The 23,222-nt window shown below is 45.8% G+C and overlaps 1 protein-coding gene across 1 annotated transcript; it reads right to left on the reverse strand.

Moving 5' to 3' along the window:
- Positions 1-112: 112 nt before the first annotated feature.
- Positions 113-23,222, reverse strand: HTRA4 (HtrA serine peptidase 4). The gene is given in 13 exon segments (XM_043536166.1): positions 113-1,621; positions 1,623-1,725; positions 5,126-5,161; positions 5,163-5,219; positions 8,139-8,196; positions 10,052-10,166; positions 13,339-13,371; positions 14,878-15,072; positions 16,514-16,718; positions 18,124-18,223; positions 20,219-20,491; positions 20,494-20,571; positions 23,162-23,222. Coding segments are annotated over 13 exon segments (1,398 nt in total). The 3' UTR covers positions 113-1,537.

The following is a 23,222-nucleotide window of genomic DNA, read 5'->3' on the forward strand; positions in this document are numbered from 1 at the left end:
TGAGCATAAGCTTTCGTCAGCTACAGCTCACTTATCTGATGAAGTGAGCTGTAGCTAACGAAAGCTTAAATTTTTTTGAGCATAAGCTTTCGTCAGCTACAGCTCACTTCATCAGATAAGTGAGCTGTAGCTGACGAAAGCTTATGCTCAAAAAAATTTGTTAGTCTCTAAGGTGCCATAAGTACTCCTTTTCTTTTTGCAAATACAGACTAACATGGCTGCTACTCTGAATACTAGGGACAGTATAGCTAAGGGCCAAGTCCAGGTTTCTCTTCAGGATATTTGTAAGATAGTGCAAGTGGAAAAGAACATATCTTCCCGGGTGTAGCTCTGTTCTAAAAAGGCAGTATCTCTAGCAACTTGTATGCTTAGTTAAAAACATGTATGTTAAAGGTTCACAGCAGTGTAATACACAAATATACCACAAGTGTAATTTTGAGGAGGAATGGGGAGGAGGGTACAACTGGTGGAGGAGTAACGGTAAGGCAGGGGTGGTAGAAGGAGGACCACAGCAGAAACTAAGAACACAAAAACAAGCGAGGGAGACATGAGGTAGCATTAAAGAGTGTATGTAAATGGAATCTGGGCATTTTAGTAGTACAGGAACCACTGGTCCAGTCTCTGAAAAGCATTCCCACATCTGTGATTTTACGATAGTCCACCATTATGAACTCACACAGAGTAGCTGATATTTTCAAACGTCCATTCACACCTTTGGAGTCAAACATTTTTCCCTCATGCTTTATCAAGGGAGTGTGGTCACAGTTTCCAAGAGTGACAGGAACTCGAGGCTGCCTCTGGTTTTGGTGGAGAGTGAAGGGGCCTGACTGCCAGGGAGCACGTGCCCAGCACTTTCTGAAAATCAGGCTGTTCAAGCGCTCTGTCTGAGCACCCAAAAAATTAAAGCACCTAAAAATTTCTGCTCAGTCTTAAAGCTTTAGAAACAAGGAAACAGCTAAACTCTTAGCTACGGATGCACTATACACATGGAAAACTTATCTCCTGGAAAGTGCTATTTTTCCAAAGTCAGTTTTTTATATCCACAAAATGTTACAGAAAAAGCAGATCTAGAACAAATGATAGTTAACTTTCAGCAAAAGCTCCAAAATTCATTCAAGTCCCTTTGACTTCAGCCAGAATTTGACCAGGCCCCATGTTCTCAGTAATAGGCGATCTGCACTTAACTTCAATAGTATTTCAAGTTTAGACAATAGAGTTAGCTTTGTCCACATTCTGGACTAAAACCCAGTATTTTTTGGCTAGCTTTAAATATGGAAAAGAAGGGGGGGGAAAAATCATACTTCAGTAGTCACTTTCAAAAATGTTTGAAGTAAAATACACTGGAAAAAATCAGTTTGCTTTCTCTTAGTAAGAATTTAAAAAAAATCCTATATGTCTAAATACTGCTTTCTAGACCACCTGTGAAAGTTTTCCCTACATTATACTAGAAAACTGCGTACAGCATAAGCTTTGTCTTAAGCCACATAGTGCAGGTCTGACTTTGTTTAATTAAACTATTTCTGATGGAAGTCAGCCTTTAATCAATTTCATCTGGAATTATATTCAAGATCACATCTTCATTTCCTCGATGAACCACAATTGAAAGAACATCATTGTTTTTAAACAGCTTCACTTACATCCTCTGTCGAGGTGACTGTTTTTCCATTAATGCTGATAATCACATCACCATCTCTCATGCCAGAGCAGCAACAAAGAAACCAGAGACTTTGAATCAGATGATAAAGCAGAGAGTAAGCTCCAGAACCTAATCACCGCCTGCCCTCGTCACAATGCTGAAATCTATGTAAAAGGCCAGTGCTGTCTGTGTAAAGATACGCCTCAAAATAGGTCTTGAATACAGGTGGGGTCTACATAATTAAGGACTTCAAAATTCAACAAGGGCAACTTAAGTCAGTCCACTACTCTAGAGGTAGCCACTGTAAATTAATTCAGATAATCTAGTTATTAGAATTACACACAAACAGTATCACTATGTAACTAACGCAGTCATCAACTTCTGCATACAAGAGAAGAGGGAGAAGACAACACCTGTAATAGAAAACTCTCCATGCAAGGAGAATCTGCTATGTGCTAATTCTTGCTTGTGCGGATTGCCCACACTTATCTCAGTGACTCCAAAATTCCTCCCTTCTAGAGTGCATGCAGCATTCACAGGCTTGCATAGATCACACCCCAGCTTCTAACCATCTGTATCCAAATGTCAGCGTTATTGCCTCAGAACTATAGCATATTTCCTTGAATGATCATTTATCTTTTTAGCATACACATTGGGGATGGGTTTATTAGAGTCACTGGGCTAGCTCCAAGCTGCTACATACGATGCAATACAACCCTCAGAAAAGGCCCTATTATATAGAAACAAGGCACGCAAAGAGCTGTTGGTTGGTAACTAGGTACCTATTCAGTGTAACCAGCAGGACTAGAAACAATAGAGAGCTGCATTGTGGTATTAAGTACCACTATGCAGGGGGACAAGAAATTTTAACCAAGGTTCCAATTTTTACTAATTAAGTTAATGGAAGTTTTGACAGACGTGTACACCCAAAGAGGTACCTGCTGGAAAGGGAAGCAAGAGGGGGAGCAGTCCTTTTAGTTATAGGTGATCTGAATTGTCTATCATGGAGCATGAATCCACTGTAGGACCACCCATGCCCCAATTCAGTGATAGAAGTCAGACAACGAAGCTGGTTCACTTGAGCTCGGCCTTCTTATGGAGAGGTAGAATGCTCAGCCCCACAGTCAGACTCATTAGCTCTGGGCATCAGCCTTTACTGGAGCCACAGGACCAGGGGGAAGCGGAGAGGGATGCATAGGAAATGCTATCAAACTGGGACTGTGGATGAACTTCTTAAACACACACACACCGCCCGCCCCCCCCCCCCCCCCCAGATGGCTGGGTTTATTCCCTTGAGTTTTAGCATGGGACAGGTCTGGTGTCTAATATTCTCCCTTCCTTCACCCCCTGCACTGTTCTAATATAAACACAGTCTTAGAGAAAAGACTAAAATTGTAAAGTGACATACACACAAAATGGGGAAGCTTTCTGACACATATGCTGTAAACACTCTCAGTCAAGTAAAAATGGGAAAGGAAACTACAGTACCAATCACACAGATCCCAAAAATCAGACATCATCAATACACGTGCAAGAAGTTCAGCAATTTTTAATGTGAAATAAAACACTACAAACCTTGGAAGAGTTCCAAATTGCAGACCTTATTGTTTAGCAGACTAAATTCTGCATTAGTTACTACTGTTGACTTAAATGGGAATACACATGGAATCTTAATCAGGCTAGAATTTTGCCCATCATATTTAAATCCTGTGGTTTCCTGTACTAACTTAATATTTCTGGGGAACTGGGTTCAAATCTCATTTAGGTCATAGGTGATCTGAGCCTGGCAGTCTTGAACTAGTCCCCTGGTGGTAGGGTAGATGTTCACATCATAAAACCACTACACAGTTTAGTCCAGTGGAACAACTGGACTCAGCAAAGACTTGTACTGAAGTAAATCATGTTGCAGGCCAGAAAACTAGGATATTGATAGAGCTGTGTGCATAGGTCCATCTGCATTAACACCTGCCCACATTCAGGCTATAGCTGCTGCTAACAGAAAACCTGATCTTGCAAGCCTGCCTTATATGAGACTCCCATGGATTTCACTGGGATTTCTGGCATGTGGTGCAGACTCACCTCTCTCACTTACCTTCACAGACTGTACCTGTTCTACAGTCAGAGGTATGATTGCAGCAAATATGCATACCATGCTGGCTTTCATTTAGCTAGATCAAAGCCAGCTTGAGTAACAGCAACAATGTAGCCATGGCAGTAAAGGCAGCCACAGAGGCGAGCTTCTCAATACATACCCAGGGTCCTGGGGCAGGTTGTTCTCCGGCTAGTTGGAGCTGGGCAACTACGCTGCTGTTGTTACTCGTATTCTAGATCAAAGCTAACACAGATGTGCCTACATATGTTGTAATCACACCTCCCAGTTGCAGTGTAGACATGCCCAAAGAGGAAAGCAGTAGCATTCATGTGGTTTTTCTCCCCATTGTATATGGTATCAGTCTGCATGTGACAGATTCAGCACTCCCTTAGCAATTCTTCTTGAACTGAAACTTTGGAAGTCATTCTCCATTTCTGGTTTAAAGTACAACAGAATCTACTAGCCTTGACATCTAGACACTTAAGACTGGAAATAAGGTATGAATGGTGAGAGTAATTAACCATTGGAACAGTTTACAAAAGGTCATGGTAGATCTTCCATCACTGGCAACTTTTAAATCAAGTCTGGAAGTTTTTTTATAAATGATCTGCTCTAGGAATTATTTTGGGGAAGTTCCCTGGCCTGGGTTATACAGGAAATCAGACTAGATTATCATAATGGTCCCATCTGGCCTTAGAGTCTATGAATTAATATGATTCTACTCTTCTGGTCTCAGCAATGCCCTGAACACTGGCAGCATTTTGTAGTCAGGGTATACATGTGTACATACAATACATAATTACAGCTCCAACGTGTTTGTTTTATGACTTACTGCTAGTGAGCACCACCCTCAGTCTGCTGGAGATTATAAGGATGAAAAAAGTTATGAAGAGTTAAACTACATAAATTCAACCCTTTTCTACTCAAAAACACGTTATATAAGTCTCAGTGTTTCTAACAAAAATACAAAAACCCAACACATTTGATAAATCTGTCCTGATTTAAGGCACAATCCTCTACTCAGGCAAGTCTCCCATAGACAACAGCCAGAATTTTGCCCAAGTACAGAAAGCACAACAGGACCTTTCATCCCAAACACACCAAAATCATTTGGTCTTTCAGATTTGAAAATGCTCTAGGTATTTTTAGAACAAGGAGGGGGGAAGGGGAAATGGATTCCGACTTGAACTGATCTTGTACTTGTGATGGCCACTCACAGAAAGTCATCCTGGTGTGGACTGTGTGAGTGAGCAAAATATCAGCCTCCATTCAGAGACCATAGCATTAAAGAAGGTTGTATAGATCTCTTACATGAACACTGCAACAGGAGCATTTGAGAGGCCCCTGCAATGCCCATGAAGAGGCAGACGGTGCAGCCTTCATCTTTAGGTTCTTACCTTGCAGCAGCAGTTCCTTGAATCACTTCAAAAACAGACTCCGGAGTTCAGGTCCGGGAAATCTTTATCATAGATTTTCAGTTCACGGATGAGACTGAGAAAAGAAATCATGGTGGTAAAATTCTTCATGTGAAATACTAATCAGCCCATTACTGCCTAATCCATTAGCTCGCAGAAGGCCGAGGAAAAACAGTGTCTTTTTTAATATTGCCAATTCAGAAATGGATCAGTATTATTCTCTCCTGGTATTGGGACAAGACGACCCAACAGATTTTAAACTGGCATAGCTATAAATGCACAAACATTCCTGTTTGTCTAGAAATGCAGACACTTAAAAAATTAATCCTACAGCAAGGCTGTCAACATTCAGGGATGTTTTTTGAAAGCATAATGAATTGATGCTATGGCTTGCTGTCAGCGAGTCTCAATGCAAAGTCCTAAATACAAACATTCACACTAACAACTGGATTCTTATGCTCGAAACAGCTTTTTTAACCCCTTTCAGACATACTGTTTTTAAAGTTGTTTTAATAACAACCAGCACAGCATGTGGAGGAGGTGACCAGCCCTCTGTGGAGAAAGAAGTGGTTCGGGACTATTTAGAAATGCTGGACGAGCACAAGTCCATGGGGCCGGATGCGCTGCATCCAAGAGTGCTAAAGGAGTTGGCAGATGTGATTGCAGAGCCATTGGCCATTATCTTTGAAACTTCATGGCGATCGGGGGAAGTCCCGGACGACTGGAAAAAGGCTAATGTAGTGCCCATCTTTAAAAAAGGGAAGGAGGATGATCCTGGGAACTACAGGCCAGTCAGCCTCACCTCAGTCCCTGGAAAAATCATGGAGCAGGTCCTCAAGGAATCAATTCTGAAGCACTTAGAGGAGAGGAAAGTGATCAGGAACAGTCAGCATGGATTCACCAAGGGAAAGTCATGCCCGACTAATCTAATTGCCTTCTATGACGAGATAACTGGCTCTGTGGAGGAGGGGAAAGCAGTGGACGTGTTGTTCCTTGACTTCAGCAAAGCTTTTGACACGGGTCTCCCACAGTATTCTTGCCAGCAAGTTAAAGAAGTTATGGGCTGGATGAATGGACTATAAGGTGGATAGAAAGTTGGCCAGATTGTCGGGCTCAGCAGGTAGTGATCAATGGCTCCATGTCTAGTTGGCAGCTGGCATCAAGTGGAGTGCCCCAAGGGTCGGTCCTTGGGCCGGTTTTGTTCAGCATCTTCCTTAATGATCTGGAGGATGGTGTGGATTGCACCCTCAGCAAGTTTGCAGATGACACTAAACTGGGAGGAGAGGTAGATACGCTGGAGGGTAGGGATAGGATACAGAGGGCCCTAGACAAATTAGAGGATTGGGCCAAAAGAAATCTGATGAGGTTCAACAAGGACAAGTGCAGAGTCCTGCACTTAGGACAGAAGAATCCCATGCACCGCTACAGACTAGGGACCGAATGGCTCGGCAGCAGTTCGGCAGAAAAGGACCTAGGGGTTACAGTGGACGAGAAGCTGGATATGAGTCAACAGTGTGCCCTTGTTGCCAAGAAGGCCAATGGCATTTTGGGATGTATAAGTAGGGGCATTGCCAGCAGATCGAGGGAGGTGATCGTTCCCCTCTATTAGACATTGGTGAGGCCTCATCTGGAGTACTGTGTCCAGTTTTGGGCCCCACACTACAAGAAGGATGTGGAAAAATTGGAAAACATCCAGCGGAGGGCAACAAAAATGATTAGGGACTGGAACACATGACTTATGAGGAGAGGCTGAGGGAACTGGGATTGTTTAGTCTGCGGAAGAGAAGAATGAGGGGGGATTAGATAGCTGCTTTCAACTACCTGAAAGAGGGTTCCAAAGAGGATGGCTCTAGACTGTTCTCAGTGGTAGCAGATGACAGAACAAGGAGTAATGGTCTCAGGTTGCAGTGGGGGAGATTTAGGTTGGATATTAGGAAAAACCTTTTCACTAGGAGGGTGGTGAAACACTGGAATGCGTTACCTAGGGAAGTGGTGGAATCTCCTTCCTTAGAAGTTTTTAAGGTCAGGCTTGACAAAGCCCTGGCTGGGATGATTTAGAGTTGGGGATTGGTCCTGCTTTGAGCAGGGGGTTGGACTAGATGACCTCCTGAGGTCACTTCCAATCCTGATATTCTATGAAATTTATTATTTGGTGTCACTTTCCCCTCAGAGGTATGTTTGCAATTTTCTAAACTGAATATCATGCTACTATTTCCTGCTGACGTTTGAAAGTTCCCTAGGACCCTTGGTATCCCTCTGGATTCCCTCGTCACCTGCATAATCGCCATTACTATTAATACTGCTGTAGAACTCAGAGGCTCCAATCTAGATCATGGCCTCATCTTTGGCATTGTACAGATGCCTATGAGAACAGTGCCTGCCCCCAAAAGCTTGCCAACTAAGTGACTGAGGGTGTGGGTCATAATCAATACATATACATACACATAAAGCAATTATATCTGTTCTATTATAAATAGATGAAGTGTTGGCTTAGCCTACCCGCACAGCACTGCACAGGAGCAAATTCCACTCTGTTAGAGGAAGTTCTGTAAATGCACCAGAATCTCTCCAGCTCCCAAGAAGAGAGTTATGGCTGAACTACTTATTGACTATCTGCTTGGCTGTCTTGAGCTCTCTGTCCTTATAGTGAGGGTAAGTCTTTGAGCTGGGAGAGGGGGGGTGGCGGGATGACACACCTGCACCAGTTTTGATTGCGCTAGCACACTAAAATAGCGTCTAGCTATGGTGGCGTGAGCAGTGGGAGGGGCTAGCCGCCCCTAGAATGTAGCTGTCCAAGTTGCTAGGCACAGACTCAGGGCTGTTAACCCATCCGGCTGCTTGTGTCACCAGAGCTACGTTCTATTTTTATTATGTTGGCTCAATCAAAGCTGGTGCAGGTACGTCTCCTCGAGCTGGGAACACCCCCCACCTCAAACAATAGACAGTGTGACAGACTGCTTGAAAGCTGGTGACGAGTGCAGAAAATAAAGCTTACTTAAAAGTGAGAGGAAGCATTCGGAATCCCATGTATTTCTTCTTGGGTCAAATCGTCCCTAGAAGGACAGAGTCAACATTCATGAAATCAAGTAAGACACACCACAACCGTACCCCCAGAAACATCAGGCATTTGCTTGGAATGTCCAAGGGGAAAAGGGGATTTTAGGAGCTGACAAAACAGCTCCAATTTTAAAATTCTGTTGGGTGATTGTGAGAGTAACTTTTAGAAGGATAACAATGTTGAATAGAAAAGCCACATTTATGGTATAGTTTAAGTTTGCTCAAATGTTTACATCAGAAGATGGAACTATGGGCCCACTGATGCCACGAGAATGGAAAACAGCTATGTTCTTCCACGGACTTCAATGGGCTTTGGATCAGAGCCTTCAACAGCAAACCTCACCCTGACAGGGGCCTCGGGAACAGGGCTGTGACTGGACACGCACATATGTGTAGGTCACAGGAGATGCACAGTAGTAGAGGCTGCTTATAGGGACAGAGAGCGGGATTCTGACATCTCTTTACTAGTCTCTGTGAAGGCTGTCACTGTCCACCTGTGGATGGACTGATGGATGGAGGTTTCTGGCAGTTCCAGCTGTGACTCACTCATACTCACACAGTGAGAAATTTTATTCATGTAGATGAGTCAATGAGCTAATAAAAAAATATAAATCCTAGAACCAGCAAGTGAGGATGTTCTTTGCATGTTACATGAGATGGAAACTCCTCAAGAATGGGACAGAGACACAGAGCATAAATGGAGGGAGTGGCTTGGTCGGGTGACTCTAAACTAACATGCTTGTGAGGAACCTGCAGAATACAGCATGCAAAAGGTGCTTAATTCTACTAGAATGAGGGCCAGGTTAAACACCAGCCACTAAGAGAGCATCATATCTCACTGCAGCGCAGAGAGTACCCAACAGGCAGAAGGGGGTTGCAATTTTGCCTTTATTCCCATTTCCCACAGATGTCCCGCATGGCAATCTCTCCAGGAAGAGTCCTCACTTAGCCCCCTCTCCTTCATTCCCCTAATGCAGCTGCCTCCTCATTACCATTCCCAATGCTGAATACAGACTGTGAAGAGAGGGGCTCCCTCCCTGCCTCCACCTGTAGGGCACAGCGTGACGTCTATACCGTGCTCCCAGGCTGCTTAGAAGGGAGGTATCCAAACACCCCTCAACACGTCGTGTCGATTACCAAGCTGAGCTGGGAGCTCAGCTCCACGGTGGCAGCACAGCATGCTCTCCCAACAGTTAAGCTGGCCTGTCACTCCACCCCAGACTCTGATCATAAGTTAGCAGGTTTGTGAACAGTGACCTGAGTGCTTTTATTCCAAGGTCTCCATTCCCAAGGGAATTTGGGTACCAGTGAGAAGCCACAACGCCCATGAGCGCACCTCAGCTGCAGCTCCATCAACACAATGCTGATGGCACAACTGCCCGTCTGGGACAGCTTGAAACGGTAGTTCTAACATGGCATGTTGCGTCCAGATACGTGTTTCCTGTGTGCGCCAAGTCCCCACCAGGGCTGCATTCTTACCACATGATATGGGTTTGCCCCCCCATAATATGCTACAGAGAAATTTCATGTCCATCTGACCAAGCCACATTCCAGTCACTTACACACAAAGGTTAGTTAATCTGAATTAACTGGCACACTGGGAAGATAACGTTCTCTCATTAGGACGAGTAATGTTGGAGAGGATGACTAATGAATACTAAAATGGTATTTTAGTCTGTGCGCAACACACGGGAGAGACCTTCCCAGTTTAGAGTATATCAAGCCATTCATTGTAATTGTCACCCGGCCATTCCTCCCTCCATGCCCACATCTGGGTCAGAGGAGTGTAAGTGTGGATAAGAGATAGACAGCATCACAAAAGGTCTCATCTGCTGAACACAACACTCCTACCTTTCATCTGCCGGTCGTGAGATTCTTCTAGGAACTGACGGATTCGGTCAGAGGGGATTGCAAAGGAAATGCCAGCCGTTACCTTCAGCGTATTTATCCCTACAACTTCACCATCCTTCACCAAGAGTAACCAGACCTGGCTTATACAACACCTCTTACTGGGACACTTTTGGTGCAAGGTTTGCAAGAACCAACAACGTACCATGCTACTGGGGTGGCAAACACTTTCACAGCAAAATTGACCCAGTGCTGGCCAGAATGGCATTGGAAAATTAGTTGATCATATGACCATAGGGACATATAAAGGGACCAGAGTAAAGCTATCTACACTGCTGAGTTTGTTAACACTACTGACAGTGACAAGTGCAAGGGAAGAGTAACTAACCCCGTTTCCCCCACCATTTAATTCCAATTAGTGAATACAAATGTACAATTATAAAGACTCCAACCTGAAAATAAAGTGAGGAGAGACTCAGATCCAAGGACCCCGGAACACCTAAACACTGGGCTTTGGGAGGTCTGAATACAGATCGTTAGGGTAAGTGGAAACCATGGTATTAGCAAGTTCAGAATGGTATAACCAGAGTCCAGACCCCCAGCAAAGTGTTTGATGCAGCTTAGCTGGAATCTAACGCTAGCAAACCATGTGCCTGCAGTAAGAACGCAGTGCAGTGCTAATCCTTTCCATGTCTTCGCCCTACCATTTACAGGGGAGCCATTCTTTCTGCCTTATTAGCACCCAGGATCTCACCCTGCAGAGTGACAGACAAGTTCTACTCAGTTAATGGGAGTTGTGGGTGCTCAGCATCTGGCAGGACTGAACACATGTGGAGTAGCCACAACAGCATCCTGCCATTGCTTGTACACACCAAGAAAGGTGACGGTATTTGAAGCGGAAAGTTTGCAGGTTGTGTTAGTTACAAAGGCTGCCATGGTTCAGAGGGTGCAGTCTGTCAGCTGCGTATTAAGCACATTCAGGGCCAGATTTTCTAAACAGCTCAGCACATGGCCGCAGTTGTCACCATCAACCTCAGCCTGGTCCAGTCCACACAAGAGATCCACTTCCTGGACACTACGGTGCTAATAAGCGATGGTCACATAAACACCACCCTATACCGGAAACCTACTGACCGCTATGCCTACCTACATGCCTCCAGCTTTCATCCAGACCATACCACATGATCCATCGTCTACAGCCAAGCTCTACGATACAACCGCATTTGCTCCAACCCCTCAGACAGAGACAAACACCTACAAGATCTCTATCAAGCATTCTTACAACTACAATACCCACCTGTGGAAGTGAAGAAACAGATTGATAGAGCCAGAAGAGTACCCAGAAGTCTCCTACTACAGGACAGGTCCAACAAAGAAAATAACAGAACGCCACTAGCCATCACCTTCAGCCCCCAACTAAAACCTCTCCAACGCATCATCAAGGATCTACAACCTATCCTGAAGGACGACCCATCAGTCTCACAGATCTTGGGAGACAGGCCAGTCCTTGCCTACAGACAGCCCCCCAACCTGAAGCAAATACTCACCAGCAACCACACACCACACAACAGAACCACTATCCCAGGCACCTATCCTTGCAACAAAGCCCGTTGCCAACTGTGTCCACACATCTATTCAGGAGACACCATCATAGGGCCTAATCACATCAGCCACACTATCAGAGGCTCGTTCACCTGCACATCTACCAATGTGATCTATGCCATCATGTGCCAGCAATGCCCCTCTGCCATGTACATTGGCCAAACTGGACCGTCTCTACGTAAAAGAATTATAACATTCAAAAACCAGTCGGAGAACACTTCAATCTCTCTGGTCACTCCATTACAGACCTAAAAGTCACAATATTACAGCAAAAAGACTTCAGAAACAGACTCCAACGAGAGACTGCTGAATTGGAATTAATTTGCAAACTGGATACAATTAACAGGCTTGAATAGAGACTGGGAGTGGATGGGTCATTACACAAAGTAAAACTATTGCCCCATGTTTATTCCCCCCTCTCCCCCCCACTGTTGCTCAGATGTTCTTGTCAACTGCTGGAAATGGCCCACCTTGATTATCACTATAAAAGGTTTTCTCCCCCCTCCCCTCCCACTCTCCTGCTGGTATTAGCTCATCTTAAATGATCACTCTCCTTACAGTGTGTACGGTAACCCCCATTTTTTCATGTTCTGTGTGTATATAAATCTCCTCACTGTATTTTCCACTGAATGCATCCGATGAAGTGAGCTGTAGCTCACGAAAGCTTATGCTCAAATAAATTTGTTAGTCTCTAAGGTGCCACAAGTCCTCCTGTTCTTTTTGCGAATACAGACTAACACGGCTGCTACTCTGAAAGTTGTCACAATGGTCACTTCTGGGGGCTGAGCTCTTTAGTGTCCACTCTGTAGTGGGGATAGTGACAATGGAACAAATGAGGCACAGTTCTCAGATTCTGCTTTCTCACACTCTTCTGCCCATCAGTTCTCACAGGTGCTCCTTGAGTTTAGATGCAGAGTCTCCCCGGGATAGAATAATGTTTGTGATGGGTAGCTACATTTTCAAAAGCATTCCCAGATTAAGACAAGGGCTTTCTCAATATTTCGAATAGCAATAGCTCAGTTCAGTTCACTTAACTCCAGGGTGAAATAGACTCATCACGTGTGTTAGACTGTAAACCACAACACTAAATAAATGTAGAATCAAAGTGGAATTTAAATTAGAATGGGGGCGGGGGAGAAAACCTGATTCTCTTCTTGCTTGCCACGTAATCCCACTAGATTAAATGGAGCTATCCCTGATTTATGACACTGTAGGTAGGGCTGGTGGAAAGTTTTCTGTTGAAACTGTTCTTCAAAACAGAAAATTGGATTTTCAATGAAACAAAGATTTTTCACAGAAGAGTCTATTTTCTGTGGAAAAAAAATCTTTTCACAAATATTTTAGTCAAAATCTTTTGGTTTCAAATTTTTCAGTTACAATTCAGAAAGTTCTTTGGAACTTTTTGATGTAAATGAATAGGGGTTTTTTGATCCAAACTTTTTGTAAAAAAAAAAAAAAAAAAAAAAGTGAGACCAGGTTTAACTGTAAGTGAAAAGAGAATTCAGCCTTCATGGGGTTAATGACTTTGGGCTTTACTTCACATAATAATGCCATCATTTAAATTACTTTATTCTACTAGCAGCTACAGTAAATAAAATAAAAGCCCACATAGGACGGTTGGCAATAAATAGGAAATTGAAAGGAACTTTAGAAATAGGCAAAGATTGGCAGCGAGGAGGAAAACTTACCAAGTTCACCAAGGGCCCACCTGAATTTCCATACTGCAAGAGAATACAATTGGAGAGGACATTACAGTCGCATTAAGGCCACCACTCCCTGACAAAATTTGCTGGAATCTGAGGAAGGCACTTTTGTATTGAAATAACCCCGATACCGATAATTTGCTGGGGGATTATTAGGGAGAGTTCTAGACATCAGTGAGAAAATACCCCAGTGTGTAAGGGTGCAGAATAGTTTAGGAACTGCAAGGCATACGAACATGAGCCTTCCCTTCTTGCAAGAAACTCCTCCCCCTTGGCAGCTGCACACAGGAATAGTCAGGCCAAAGGCCCTTCTGGGCATCCTTGCCAGGAAGCATAACCCCTTATCCACAGGTAAATGAGTCCTGAAGGCATCAGACCCTCTAGCAAGGTCATTGTGCAGGTAGAGTCTCTTTACTGATGAAAGATCTCACAGAACTGACAGGCTATGGGAGGGCCTTGGTCAAATTTGCTGCACAAAGATGGTTGCATCTAACTCCCATTCATGTCAGTCACTCATGAGCCACCCCGCAATGAGAAGCACAGACTATGGCTCCAAGACACATTTAGGGGGATACTGGAGTCTGTGTGCATTGCAGCAGTTGCGTGGCCTGGACTCCTCTTTATTTCCAGACGCTTAATGGCAGTGAGGGAAGCGAAAGCCACACTCAACACTTCCCTAATGCTCCTTTCCCCCATAAGCCGTTGTTGTGGTTAGCACAGAGGTGGGCAAACTACGGCCCGCAAGACCCTCCTGCCCGGCTCCTGGCCCCCAGCCCCTGCCCTTCGGTTCCCCCCTCCCCCGCAGAGCGGGAGGGCTGCGAGCTCTGGCTGGGCCCCGCAGCTGCAGAGCTGCAGCCCGACCCGGTGCTCTGTGCTGCGCGGTGGGCGGCTGGCTCCAGCCGAGCGTGCGGCTGCCCGTCCTGGTGCTCTGGGCAGGGCAGCTGTAGCGCCGCCAGCCACGAGCGCTCCAGGCAGCAGGGGGCGTCAGATAGAGGGCAGGGGAATTTGGGGTGGTGGGCAGGGGTGTGGATAGGGGCTGGGGTGGTCAGACAGCAGGAAACAGGTGGGGTTGAACGGGGGTAGAGGTCCTGGGGCGGGGGGGGGCAGTCAGGAATGAGAGGAGGGCTTAGATGGGCCAGTCAGGAGCAGGGGTTCCAGAGGCAGTCAGGGGACAGGGAGGGGTGGAGGGGCCAAGCCACACCTGGCTGTTTGGGGCGGCACAGCCTCCCCTAACCGGCCCTCCATACAATTTTGGAAACCCGATGTGGCCCTCAGGCCAGAAAGTTTGCCCGCCCCTGGGTTAGCACATGGATGTGAGGTGAATGCAAACAGGAGAGGCATCCATGAGACCATCTCTGTTAATTACAGTGTGGTTCACACAATGAAAAGTTTGGGAACACTTTGGGCATCATTTTCTAAGGAACACAGGAACCCCAGTGAAATCTAACAGGAGAACTCTCCGCTGCTGTGGACATGCCTAAGGTCCCCACCCCTGAAGGGGAAGTCTCTAGACTTGGCACTTACATTGATGATGGCATCTGTCTGAATGTATGCCATGTCAGAGTCCTTCAGGCCAAGCTCCTTGCTGCCTCTCTGAGTGCTGCTGACGATTCCTGTCGTTACGGTGTTTTGTAAGGAGAAGGGACTACCCAGCGCCACCACAAACTCCCCAGGCCGGAGGTCAGAGGATCTTCCCAGCAGTAGTACAGAGAGGGCAGTCTGGGGAGGAGGCAGAACAATGAAACTGGTCACCTACTGCTAGACACCGATTCCTTAGACTAGTGCAGAAGCCCACAGGCTCCAGGAGAGGGAGTTTGCTCTGCTGCCTACAGAGTAGATACTCAAGTGTTATTAAACACTCTGAAGTTCAGGATTCCTAGGTTTAATCACTGAATGCTGACATGAAGGAGAGGTCTTTGTACGGCAGGGTTCATTCAGATCAGCACATACTTGAATCCTTGAGGGCATGTTATCTAAGGGCTAATTGCTCCTGGCACACGAGTGTATAGGAGGCAGCAAATAGCGATTGGATACCAGGGTGTCAAAAGAAAGATTTCAGCCGAATAGGTTTCAGAGTAACAGCTGTGTTAGTCTGTATTCGCAAAAAGAAAAGGAGGACTTGTGGCACCTTAGAGACTAACCAATTTATTTGCGCGTAAGCTTTCGTGAGCTACAGCTCACTTCATCGGATGATGTAGCTCACGAAAGCTTATGCTCAAATAAATTGGTTAGTCTCTAAGGTGCCACAAGTCCTCCTGTTCTTTCTAGTAAGAGCTGTGTACTGCCTCCCACGGCCCTGCCAGAAATATTAGCCATTCTCTTCTTTTCACAGTTTGGAAAGAACCTCTGCCCTGCTGTCATTAATGGGATGGCCGTAAATCATTGCACTGCATGCATCACCTCTCTTCTTCACTTTACCAGTATTTCAGTGTGACATGCTGTGGCCATATTGACTCTCCTTTCAATTCAAAGGGGCATTCAGCTTAAAACAATCAAGGTCACAATGACTCAAACCAGCCAACAATTCGGGTTCAGGAGTTTTTAAATACAGCTCCAAAGATAGTTCTCTTATGAAAAGAACATGAACAATTCCTTTGGGTAGATTTACTTCCCCCCTGTGGCTTTGCCAAGAAGATGGTTCCTATTTTTTTTTTCTTTTAAGTAAAGAACAAACAAAACACCCCCAACTAATTCCCACAGAGAGACACAGAATCTCTTACAGACACACACCTCGTACAGAGATACCAACTGGGCAACAAAATGAAAGTTTACTCCAAGCAGGTGGAAGGTTTGGAGTGTTTTGTTGTTGTTGTTTTTAAATACCTATTTGGAGTAAACTAATTCTTTTATTAGTGTAACTAAAAGTTATTTGGAAAAAAAACCAACAGTATCTTCCTGCAGCTACTAAATGAGAGCCGCTTGTAAACAGAAAAATAAGGCATGTACTCGAACTGGGCAAGACCAACCTCTGCGTTGGGGCAGCTCCTAAACCCAGTGCCCAGAAAGGTTATAACTATGCTTTTTCCAATACCACTATCAGTCTTATGGAGAAAAGACCACTACATACCGAACACATAAATATACCTGTTTTGAGTTTAAACCTGAGTTTATTTTCTGCTTCCCTACCTGATGGTCCTCTCCAGAGAGCTGTCATACTCACATCAGGATATATTTTGATCAGGGCTATGTCCAACTTGTGGTCGACATCTTTGACTTTAGCTTCGTACTGCTCCCCGCTCTTGAGCTCCACTCTGATTCTCTGCTTATTGGGGAGGACGTGCGCATTGGTGACAATCAGTCCTTCCTCTGACACTATGAATCCGGAGCCACTGGACACAAGGACTTCTTGGCTTGAGTAGGACACCCTGTGCAATGAACGAGTTATGTTGTTGCTGTAAGTCTGAGTTCGTACCAAGTTTCACGCTGAAGAGGCGTGCTTTCTGATATAAGCCTCATAATAGTAGCATAATGTTAATCTTCATCCTAATCCCCCCCCCCTTTTTTTTTTTTTTAAAAAGAAGGAACAGTACTGGGAATATCTTAAAAGCTACAGCACAGGTTGCCAACATGAATGTCCCTTGTTCAACCAGGATCCTGGGGGAGCAAAAATTCTGTGTCACTAAAACTACATTAGATTACTAAAATGGAAAGTTTTAAAATAATGTGTATTTCTTTATAGTTTTTTCCATCACTCTCAGCTTGGTCAATGAAACTACTCGGCAACACTTTTTAAAAGTCCATTTCTAATCCATTTTACTTTCTGGTTCTCATGCTGTGGCCCAGTGCTGCAAAAGTTGGACTGGAGATGCTGTCGGGGAATCTTTGGGTTTTGGTTTTTTTTTCTTAAAGTCATAGAAACATTTATAAAAAGAAAAGGAGTACTTGTGGCACCTTAGACACTAACAAATTTATTTGAGCATAAGCTTTCGATGCATTCGATGAAGTGAGCTGTAGCTCACAAAAGCTTAAAAGCTTTTTAAAAAAAAAAACGAAAAAAACGAAAGCTATAAAAGCTATAAAAGGTTTTCTCCCCCCTCACTCTCCTGCTGGTATTAGCTCATCTTAAATGATCACTCTCCTTACAGTGTGTATGGTAACCCCCATTTTTTCATGTTCTGTGTGTACATAAATCTCCTCACTGTATTTTCCACTGAATGCATCCGATGAAGTGAGCTGTAGCTCATGAAAGCTTATGCTCAAATAAATTGCTTAGTCTCTAAGGTGCCACAAGTCCTCCTTTTCTTTTTGTGAATACAGACTAACACGGCTGCTACTCAGAAACATTTATATTTGTTTTAGCTTTCACAAGTGCTTGTTTATATAAAACCTAACTTTTGGGCCAGATTTGACAGGAGCGTCCCTATTAATCAAATAGTAAACAAAATGGCATTGCTTACAAGCATCAGGCTTTCTGATCTTGCATTTTAAGCCTCTCCGGTGACATTTCTATAGGATTGTTTTACTGTCCACAGCAACAGCCCAGGACAGTCTACTCCCCTTTCAGTTTAAATGGTGTTTACATGCTTAACTATAATTAATCCTGATGGGAGTTCCCTGTGCCAGTCTCAGGCACATCCAGAGGAAGACAATTTTATGGATTTCTTCCTCCGCACCGTGGTCTATTTATTCAAATGTTCATGAATAAGAACTTGCTCTGCTACTTCTATACCATAGTTCAGAGATATTTGCAAAAAGGGCTCCCAACCACCTCTACCAGCAAATTCATTAGGAAACAGTTTAAAACCAACAGCCTTAATTTGGCATCCATACCTGCGAAAAAGCTCAAGATGGACAACAGCTGGAGCAATCTTCTCCACAACATCAGCAATAAAATTAAACTTGTACCTCAGGCTGTCAAGATGGAAGGAGCCTAGGGGCAAAGGTTTTAATTCCTGTTTATCATTTTCCACTACACATGGAGATCATTACAGTAACGAGCAGCCACTGACTTGCTTCTCAAACTCTCACCATATAAATCACCATCTGCTCACTTTCAAATGGACCTAGAGATCAGACTGCAAGCTCTTTAAGAGGGACTTTGTCTTCATTTACCTAGCAAAATGGCTCTAGATCTCGACTGGGGCTTTGGGCACAATCATAATTTTAATATTCAACAACAACAAGTTTACAGGTTGTATCTCACGCACAAAGGCTTTTGGGAACCATCTGATCACCAAGACCACCCACTCTCCTCACCCTTCAATATTCTGCCCCGTATTAGTCCTTTATTCCCAGCCACTGACCAGTGTTTATCGGATTGTTCCCCATGGACCTTTTTGTGCTAGAACAGACACCTTAGCTGCACATATTACTGCTCCATCTGCTTAGTCTGTGACCAGTTCTCTGCACCTTCTTAAGGAACATCTACTTCATGATTTTTATATAGGGTTGATCTTGTTAAATATGGAAATATTCTGAATAGCAGAAAATAAATCAGGTAGACAATTACTTGGACATAAGCAGAAGTTTGTAGCATAGACAGGCTAACATGCCAAGGGTGTGTTTTTTTCCCAGGCATGTGGTTGTACTGGTCATTATGTTTGAGGTCTGGATGGAATTTTCCCTCTCAAGGGAATGCTGGCAAAGACCCTAGGGATTTTTCACCTTTCCCTGGGGCAGTGGGTGGAAGTATGCAGTGTTATTATTAGATGGATCATATATGGAGAATACAGCATTCAGTTACTCACTTCCACTATGTTTATTTTAATATTAAGTCATAGCTGGCAGTGAAGCATAGAGGGATCCTACCGACTGGATTCCATTCAATGCACTGTTGAAGTAGAATAACTGTTTAGTTGAACTGGCCCACCTTCAGGCTCTGGGAGATGCAATCTGGATTCCTCCCACACAGCATCTTAATCTTCAGGGAGAAGTGGAGCAAAACATGTATACCGAGAGAGACTAGACCCCAAAGAATTCAATTAAAACTTGGCTTTCCTTATTTGCCATGCAAGAACTCATTGCCAAAGACATAGAAAACGGTTTTCCATCCCACTAGTTTAATCAGCACCATCGTGTTAGGCTTTTAACTCTCCAAATCCTGCATTTACAGATTAAATCGGCAGTCTCTCATACGGTTAAACCTAAAAGTGTCTACCCTTGGAACTTTGTTCCATAATAGCTATTTCAGTATAAGTTCCCATTTGGACACACACATTCCAGAATAGCTGTTTCATTAAGTATCCAAATGTAGACTAGTCCTGGAGGAAGAAAAAAAAAAAGGAAAGAAAAACATAAAAACACCCTCTGGATAACCCTGCCGCTGAGCTCAAAACCCCGTGCTGATAAAGTCAAGCCTCTGGTCCTGCACCTGGCTGGATCCTTCACTCTGGACTTGGCCAGTTACAACCTTAGGGAAAAATAGCATTTACACACCCTCTGTGAAACTCATTCATTCAGTCATTCCAAAAGTAGCTGCACGATCCCTGCCTCACCCAGGAACAACGGGAAATGAAAAACAAACCTGATCTCACAGAGAAGTAAGAGACTAGACGAGAGTAAAACCGAGAAAGTGACAGGTATTGAACTCTGGGAAGAAAGGAGGGAGAAGGCACCTAGCAGGCAGCGAGTGCAGGAGAGAAAGCAAGGAGAAGGGATGAGAAGAGTCAGGTGGCAATAGAGAGCAAGACCAAGGAGAGGAAGAGAGTGAGCAGGAGAAGGGGGCAGGCAGATGGACGCTGCGTTTGTTAGGACGGGCTGGCTGCTTGGATGGGGGGCAGGTTAGGTAGCGGAGAAAGGAGCTGACTGGTTAGGGCAGCTGGCCGGACTCGGCGTTTCCCTGCCCTGTGCTCGGGGGCAGGCATCTGGGGGGCGCAGGGAGAGCTAAGGGGGGAGCCCCGAGGCGGCGGGTCAGCGGCTCCCTTACCTGGCTCCCCGCAGCCGCCCTTCTGCACGGGGATGGCCGCGGGCGCGTCCCGCAGCCGCGCCCGCCGGTTCTCGGCCCGCAGCTGGCACGGGCTGCGGTAGGTGCGGCCCTCGCTGCCGCACACGGGCCGGGGGGACTCGGCGCATAGGCAGGCGCCGCCCCGGCAGCGCAGCCCGTGGGCGCAGAGCCGCCCCTCGCCGGGCGCGCAGAGCCAGCAGCAGCCGCAGCGGTCGGGCTGGAGCAGCCCCCCGGCGGCCAGGCAGGGCTGGGGGGCCTCGGGCGGCAGCGCGCCGGCTCACACACCGCCGGGGGCGGCCAGCAGGAGCCCGCAGGGGGGCGGCCCCATGGCTGCACTGGGGAGAGGCGCACCCGGGCCGGGGGCTGCCCCAAGGTGTCCCGCCGTCCGGCGCGGCCCGGCTCCCTTTAAGGGCTGCCCGGTCCGCAGCGCCTCCCGTCGGGGAGGAGCCCCAGGCGCGGCCCCTGCCAAGCCCAGCGGGCGGGCTCCTGCCGCCGGCCCGGGACTGGGCACCTTCCCCAGCGCAGCGGGGCCCGGGCGAGCCTTGGCCATTAGCCCCGCGGCAGAGCCGCCCCCGGGGCAGGGCGCAGAGCGGCGGGCGGTCGGGGCGCTACGGCCCCGTCCCGGGCAGGGGTTCCCGGTCACAGGCGGCGCCAGGGCTGTCAGCACCCGCCCCTGGCAGGGGCCCCCCGTCCCCGTCCCCGTCCCCGTCCGGGCCTTGCGGGCTCCTGCCCCGGGGGAGCGGCTCGGCCCTCGGCGCAGCCAGGGGAGCGGGGAGCTGAGGCCCCGGCCACGCTGCTCCGTTAGCCCTCGCTGGGCTCCCACCCACATCAGTGCGTCTCTGGGCCCATTAGTAACCGCACCGGCCCCAGCGGGGTGGAGTCGTTAGGTCGGTGCAGTGTCACTGTAGACGCCCTGTTACTTACATCGCCTGTTACCGGCTTTCAGGAGCCATCCCGCCAGGTCCCAGGCTGACAGTACTGTGGAGACACTCACTCCTGGTGAGGTCGCACGCTGCTCACAGGAGGAGCCAAGCGTGCGCACACACACACAAGCGATGTAATAACTGCAGTGGATGCAGCGTAGACATGGCCTAAGCTAGTGCTGGTCCGTGCAAGGTCAGCGTAAGAGTCCTGTACTCCAGGTCTGTCCTGCCCTGTGGGCAATGACCCAGCGCCGCCCTCGCCCAGGGGTTGTTACCTCAGTGAGCAAAGTTTGTAAAATGCTTTGAGACCCCTGGCTGAAAGTCTCTGACTGGACATGGTCATGTGGCAGTATAATAATACCTGCATCTGTAATTTTCACTCCATGCATCTGAAGAAGTGGGTTTTTACCCATGAAAGCTTATGCCCAAATAAATCTGTTAGTCTTTAAGACGCCACCGGCCTCCTTGTTATGACTGGAGTGGTGCTGGGGACACGTGTGGGCTGTAACCCTTAGTGAGTGCAGTGCCCGTACCACGTGTGCATACTTTAGGCTAACAGTGGCCTCAGAGAAGCAGTTACGACTTAATTGTGCACTGCACTACCCCATTGTGTCAGTAAGCTCCCTGGAGGCTGTGTGAGATGTGATTTGATCATAGGATCCTGAAGTCTCATTCTTGCAGAGCTACTCTCTTGAGTCTCTGGGAGTTGGGTAAATCACTTGGCTCTCTCCTGCCTTGAATAAAAACTGGGAACTATGCTGTAAAATCCACAGAGCCTGAGATTTTGCAGCATAGTTCCCGGTTTTTATTCAAGGCAGGAGAGAGCCAAGTGATTTACCCAACTCCCAGTGACTCAAGTCAGTGGCTCTCGTCTGAACCTTCTTCCATTTATCAACATCCTTCTTGAATTGTGAGCACCAGACTAGATACAGTATTCCACTAGCAGTCACACTAGTACTAAATACAGTGGTATTCCTACTCCAGATTCCTGTTTATACATCCAAGGGATGGCATTCGCCCTTTTGGCCCCAGCGTTGCCCTGGGAGCATATGTTCAGTTGATTTTTCAACATGGCCCCCAAGTCTTTTTCAGACTTGTCACTTCCCAAGATAGAGTCCCCTATCCTGTAAGTATGGCCTACATTCTTTTATTCTAGATATATACATTTACATTTGGCATTATTAAAATGCATATTGGTTGCTTGGGCCAAGCTTACCATGTGATCCAGTTTTCCCTGTATCAGTGACCTGTCCTACTCATTATTTACCACTCCTCCAATCTTTATCATCTGCAAACTTTATCAGTAATGCTCTTGTTTACTTCCAGGTAAATTGCCAAAAAAGATAAATAGCTTAGAGTCAAGAACTGATCCCTGCAGGACTCCATTAGAAACACACCTGCTCACTGATGATTTGCTGTATACAGTGACATTGAGATCTATCAGGTAGCCAGTTTTTAATCCATTTAAAGTGTGCCATCTTGATTGTGTATCATATAGTTTCTTAAAGTATAATGCAGTACTAAGCCAAATGCCTTGCAGAAGTCTATTACATCAACACTGTTACCTTTATCATCCAGCCTTAAACTGTCTTTTTTGATGAGATTACAAGACCTATTTTCCACAGACCTACATTGATTGGCATTAATTATTACTTTCCTTTAATTCTTTATTAATAGAGTCCTGTGTCAGCAGTTCCATTATTTTCCATGGGATCAATACCAGGCTGACAGACTTATAATTATCTGGGTTGTCCCATTTACCCTTTTGAAATATTGGCACAACATTAGCTTTCTTTCAGTCCTCTGGAACTTCCTCAGTGTTCCAAGAATTATTGAAAAATATCAATATTAATTGTTCAGAGAGGTCCTTGACTAGTTCTTTTAAAACTGTTGGATGCACATTATATGGACCTGCTGATTTTTAAAATGTCTAATTTTAGTAACAGCGGTTTGACATCCTCATTACTGTTGGATTAGAAAATATTTCATAATTATGATATACCTGCACCATCTAGCTTTTTCCCAAATCCAGAAAAAATATTTATTGAATACTTCTGCCTCAT

Source organism: Chelonia mydas, chromosome 26, assembly GCF_015237465.2.
Source record: "Chelonia mydas isolate rCheMyd1 chromosome 26, rCheMyd1.pri.v2, whole genome shotgun sequence".
Classification (NCBI taxonomy): Eukaryota; Metazoa; Chordata; order Testudines; family Cheloniidae; genus Chelonia; species Chelonia mydas.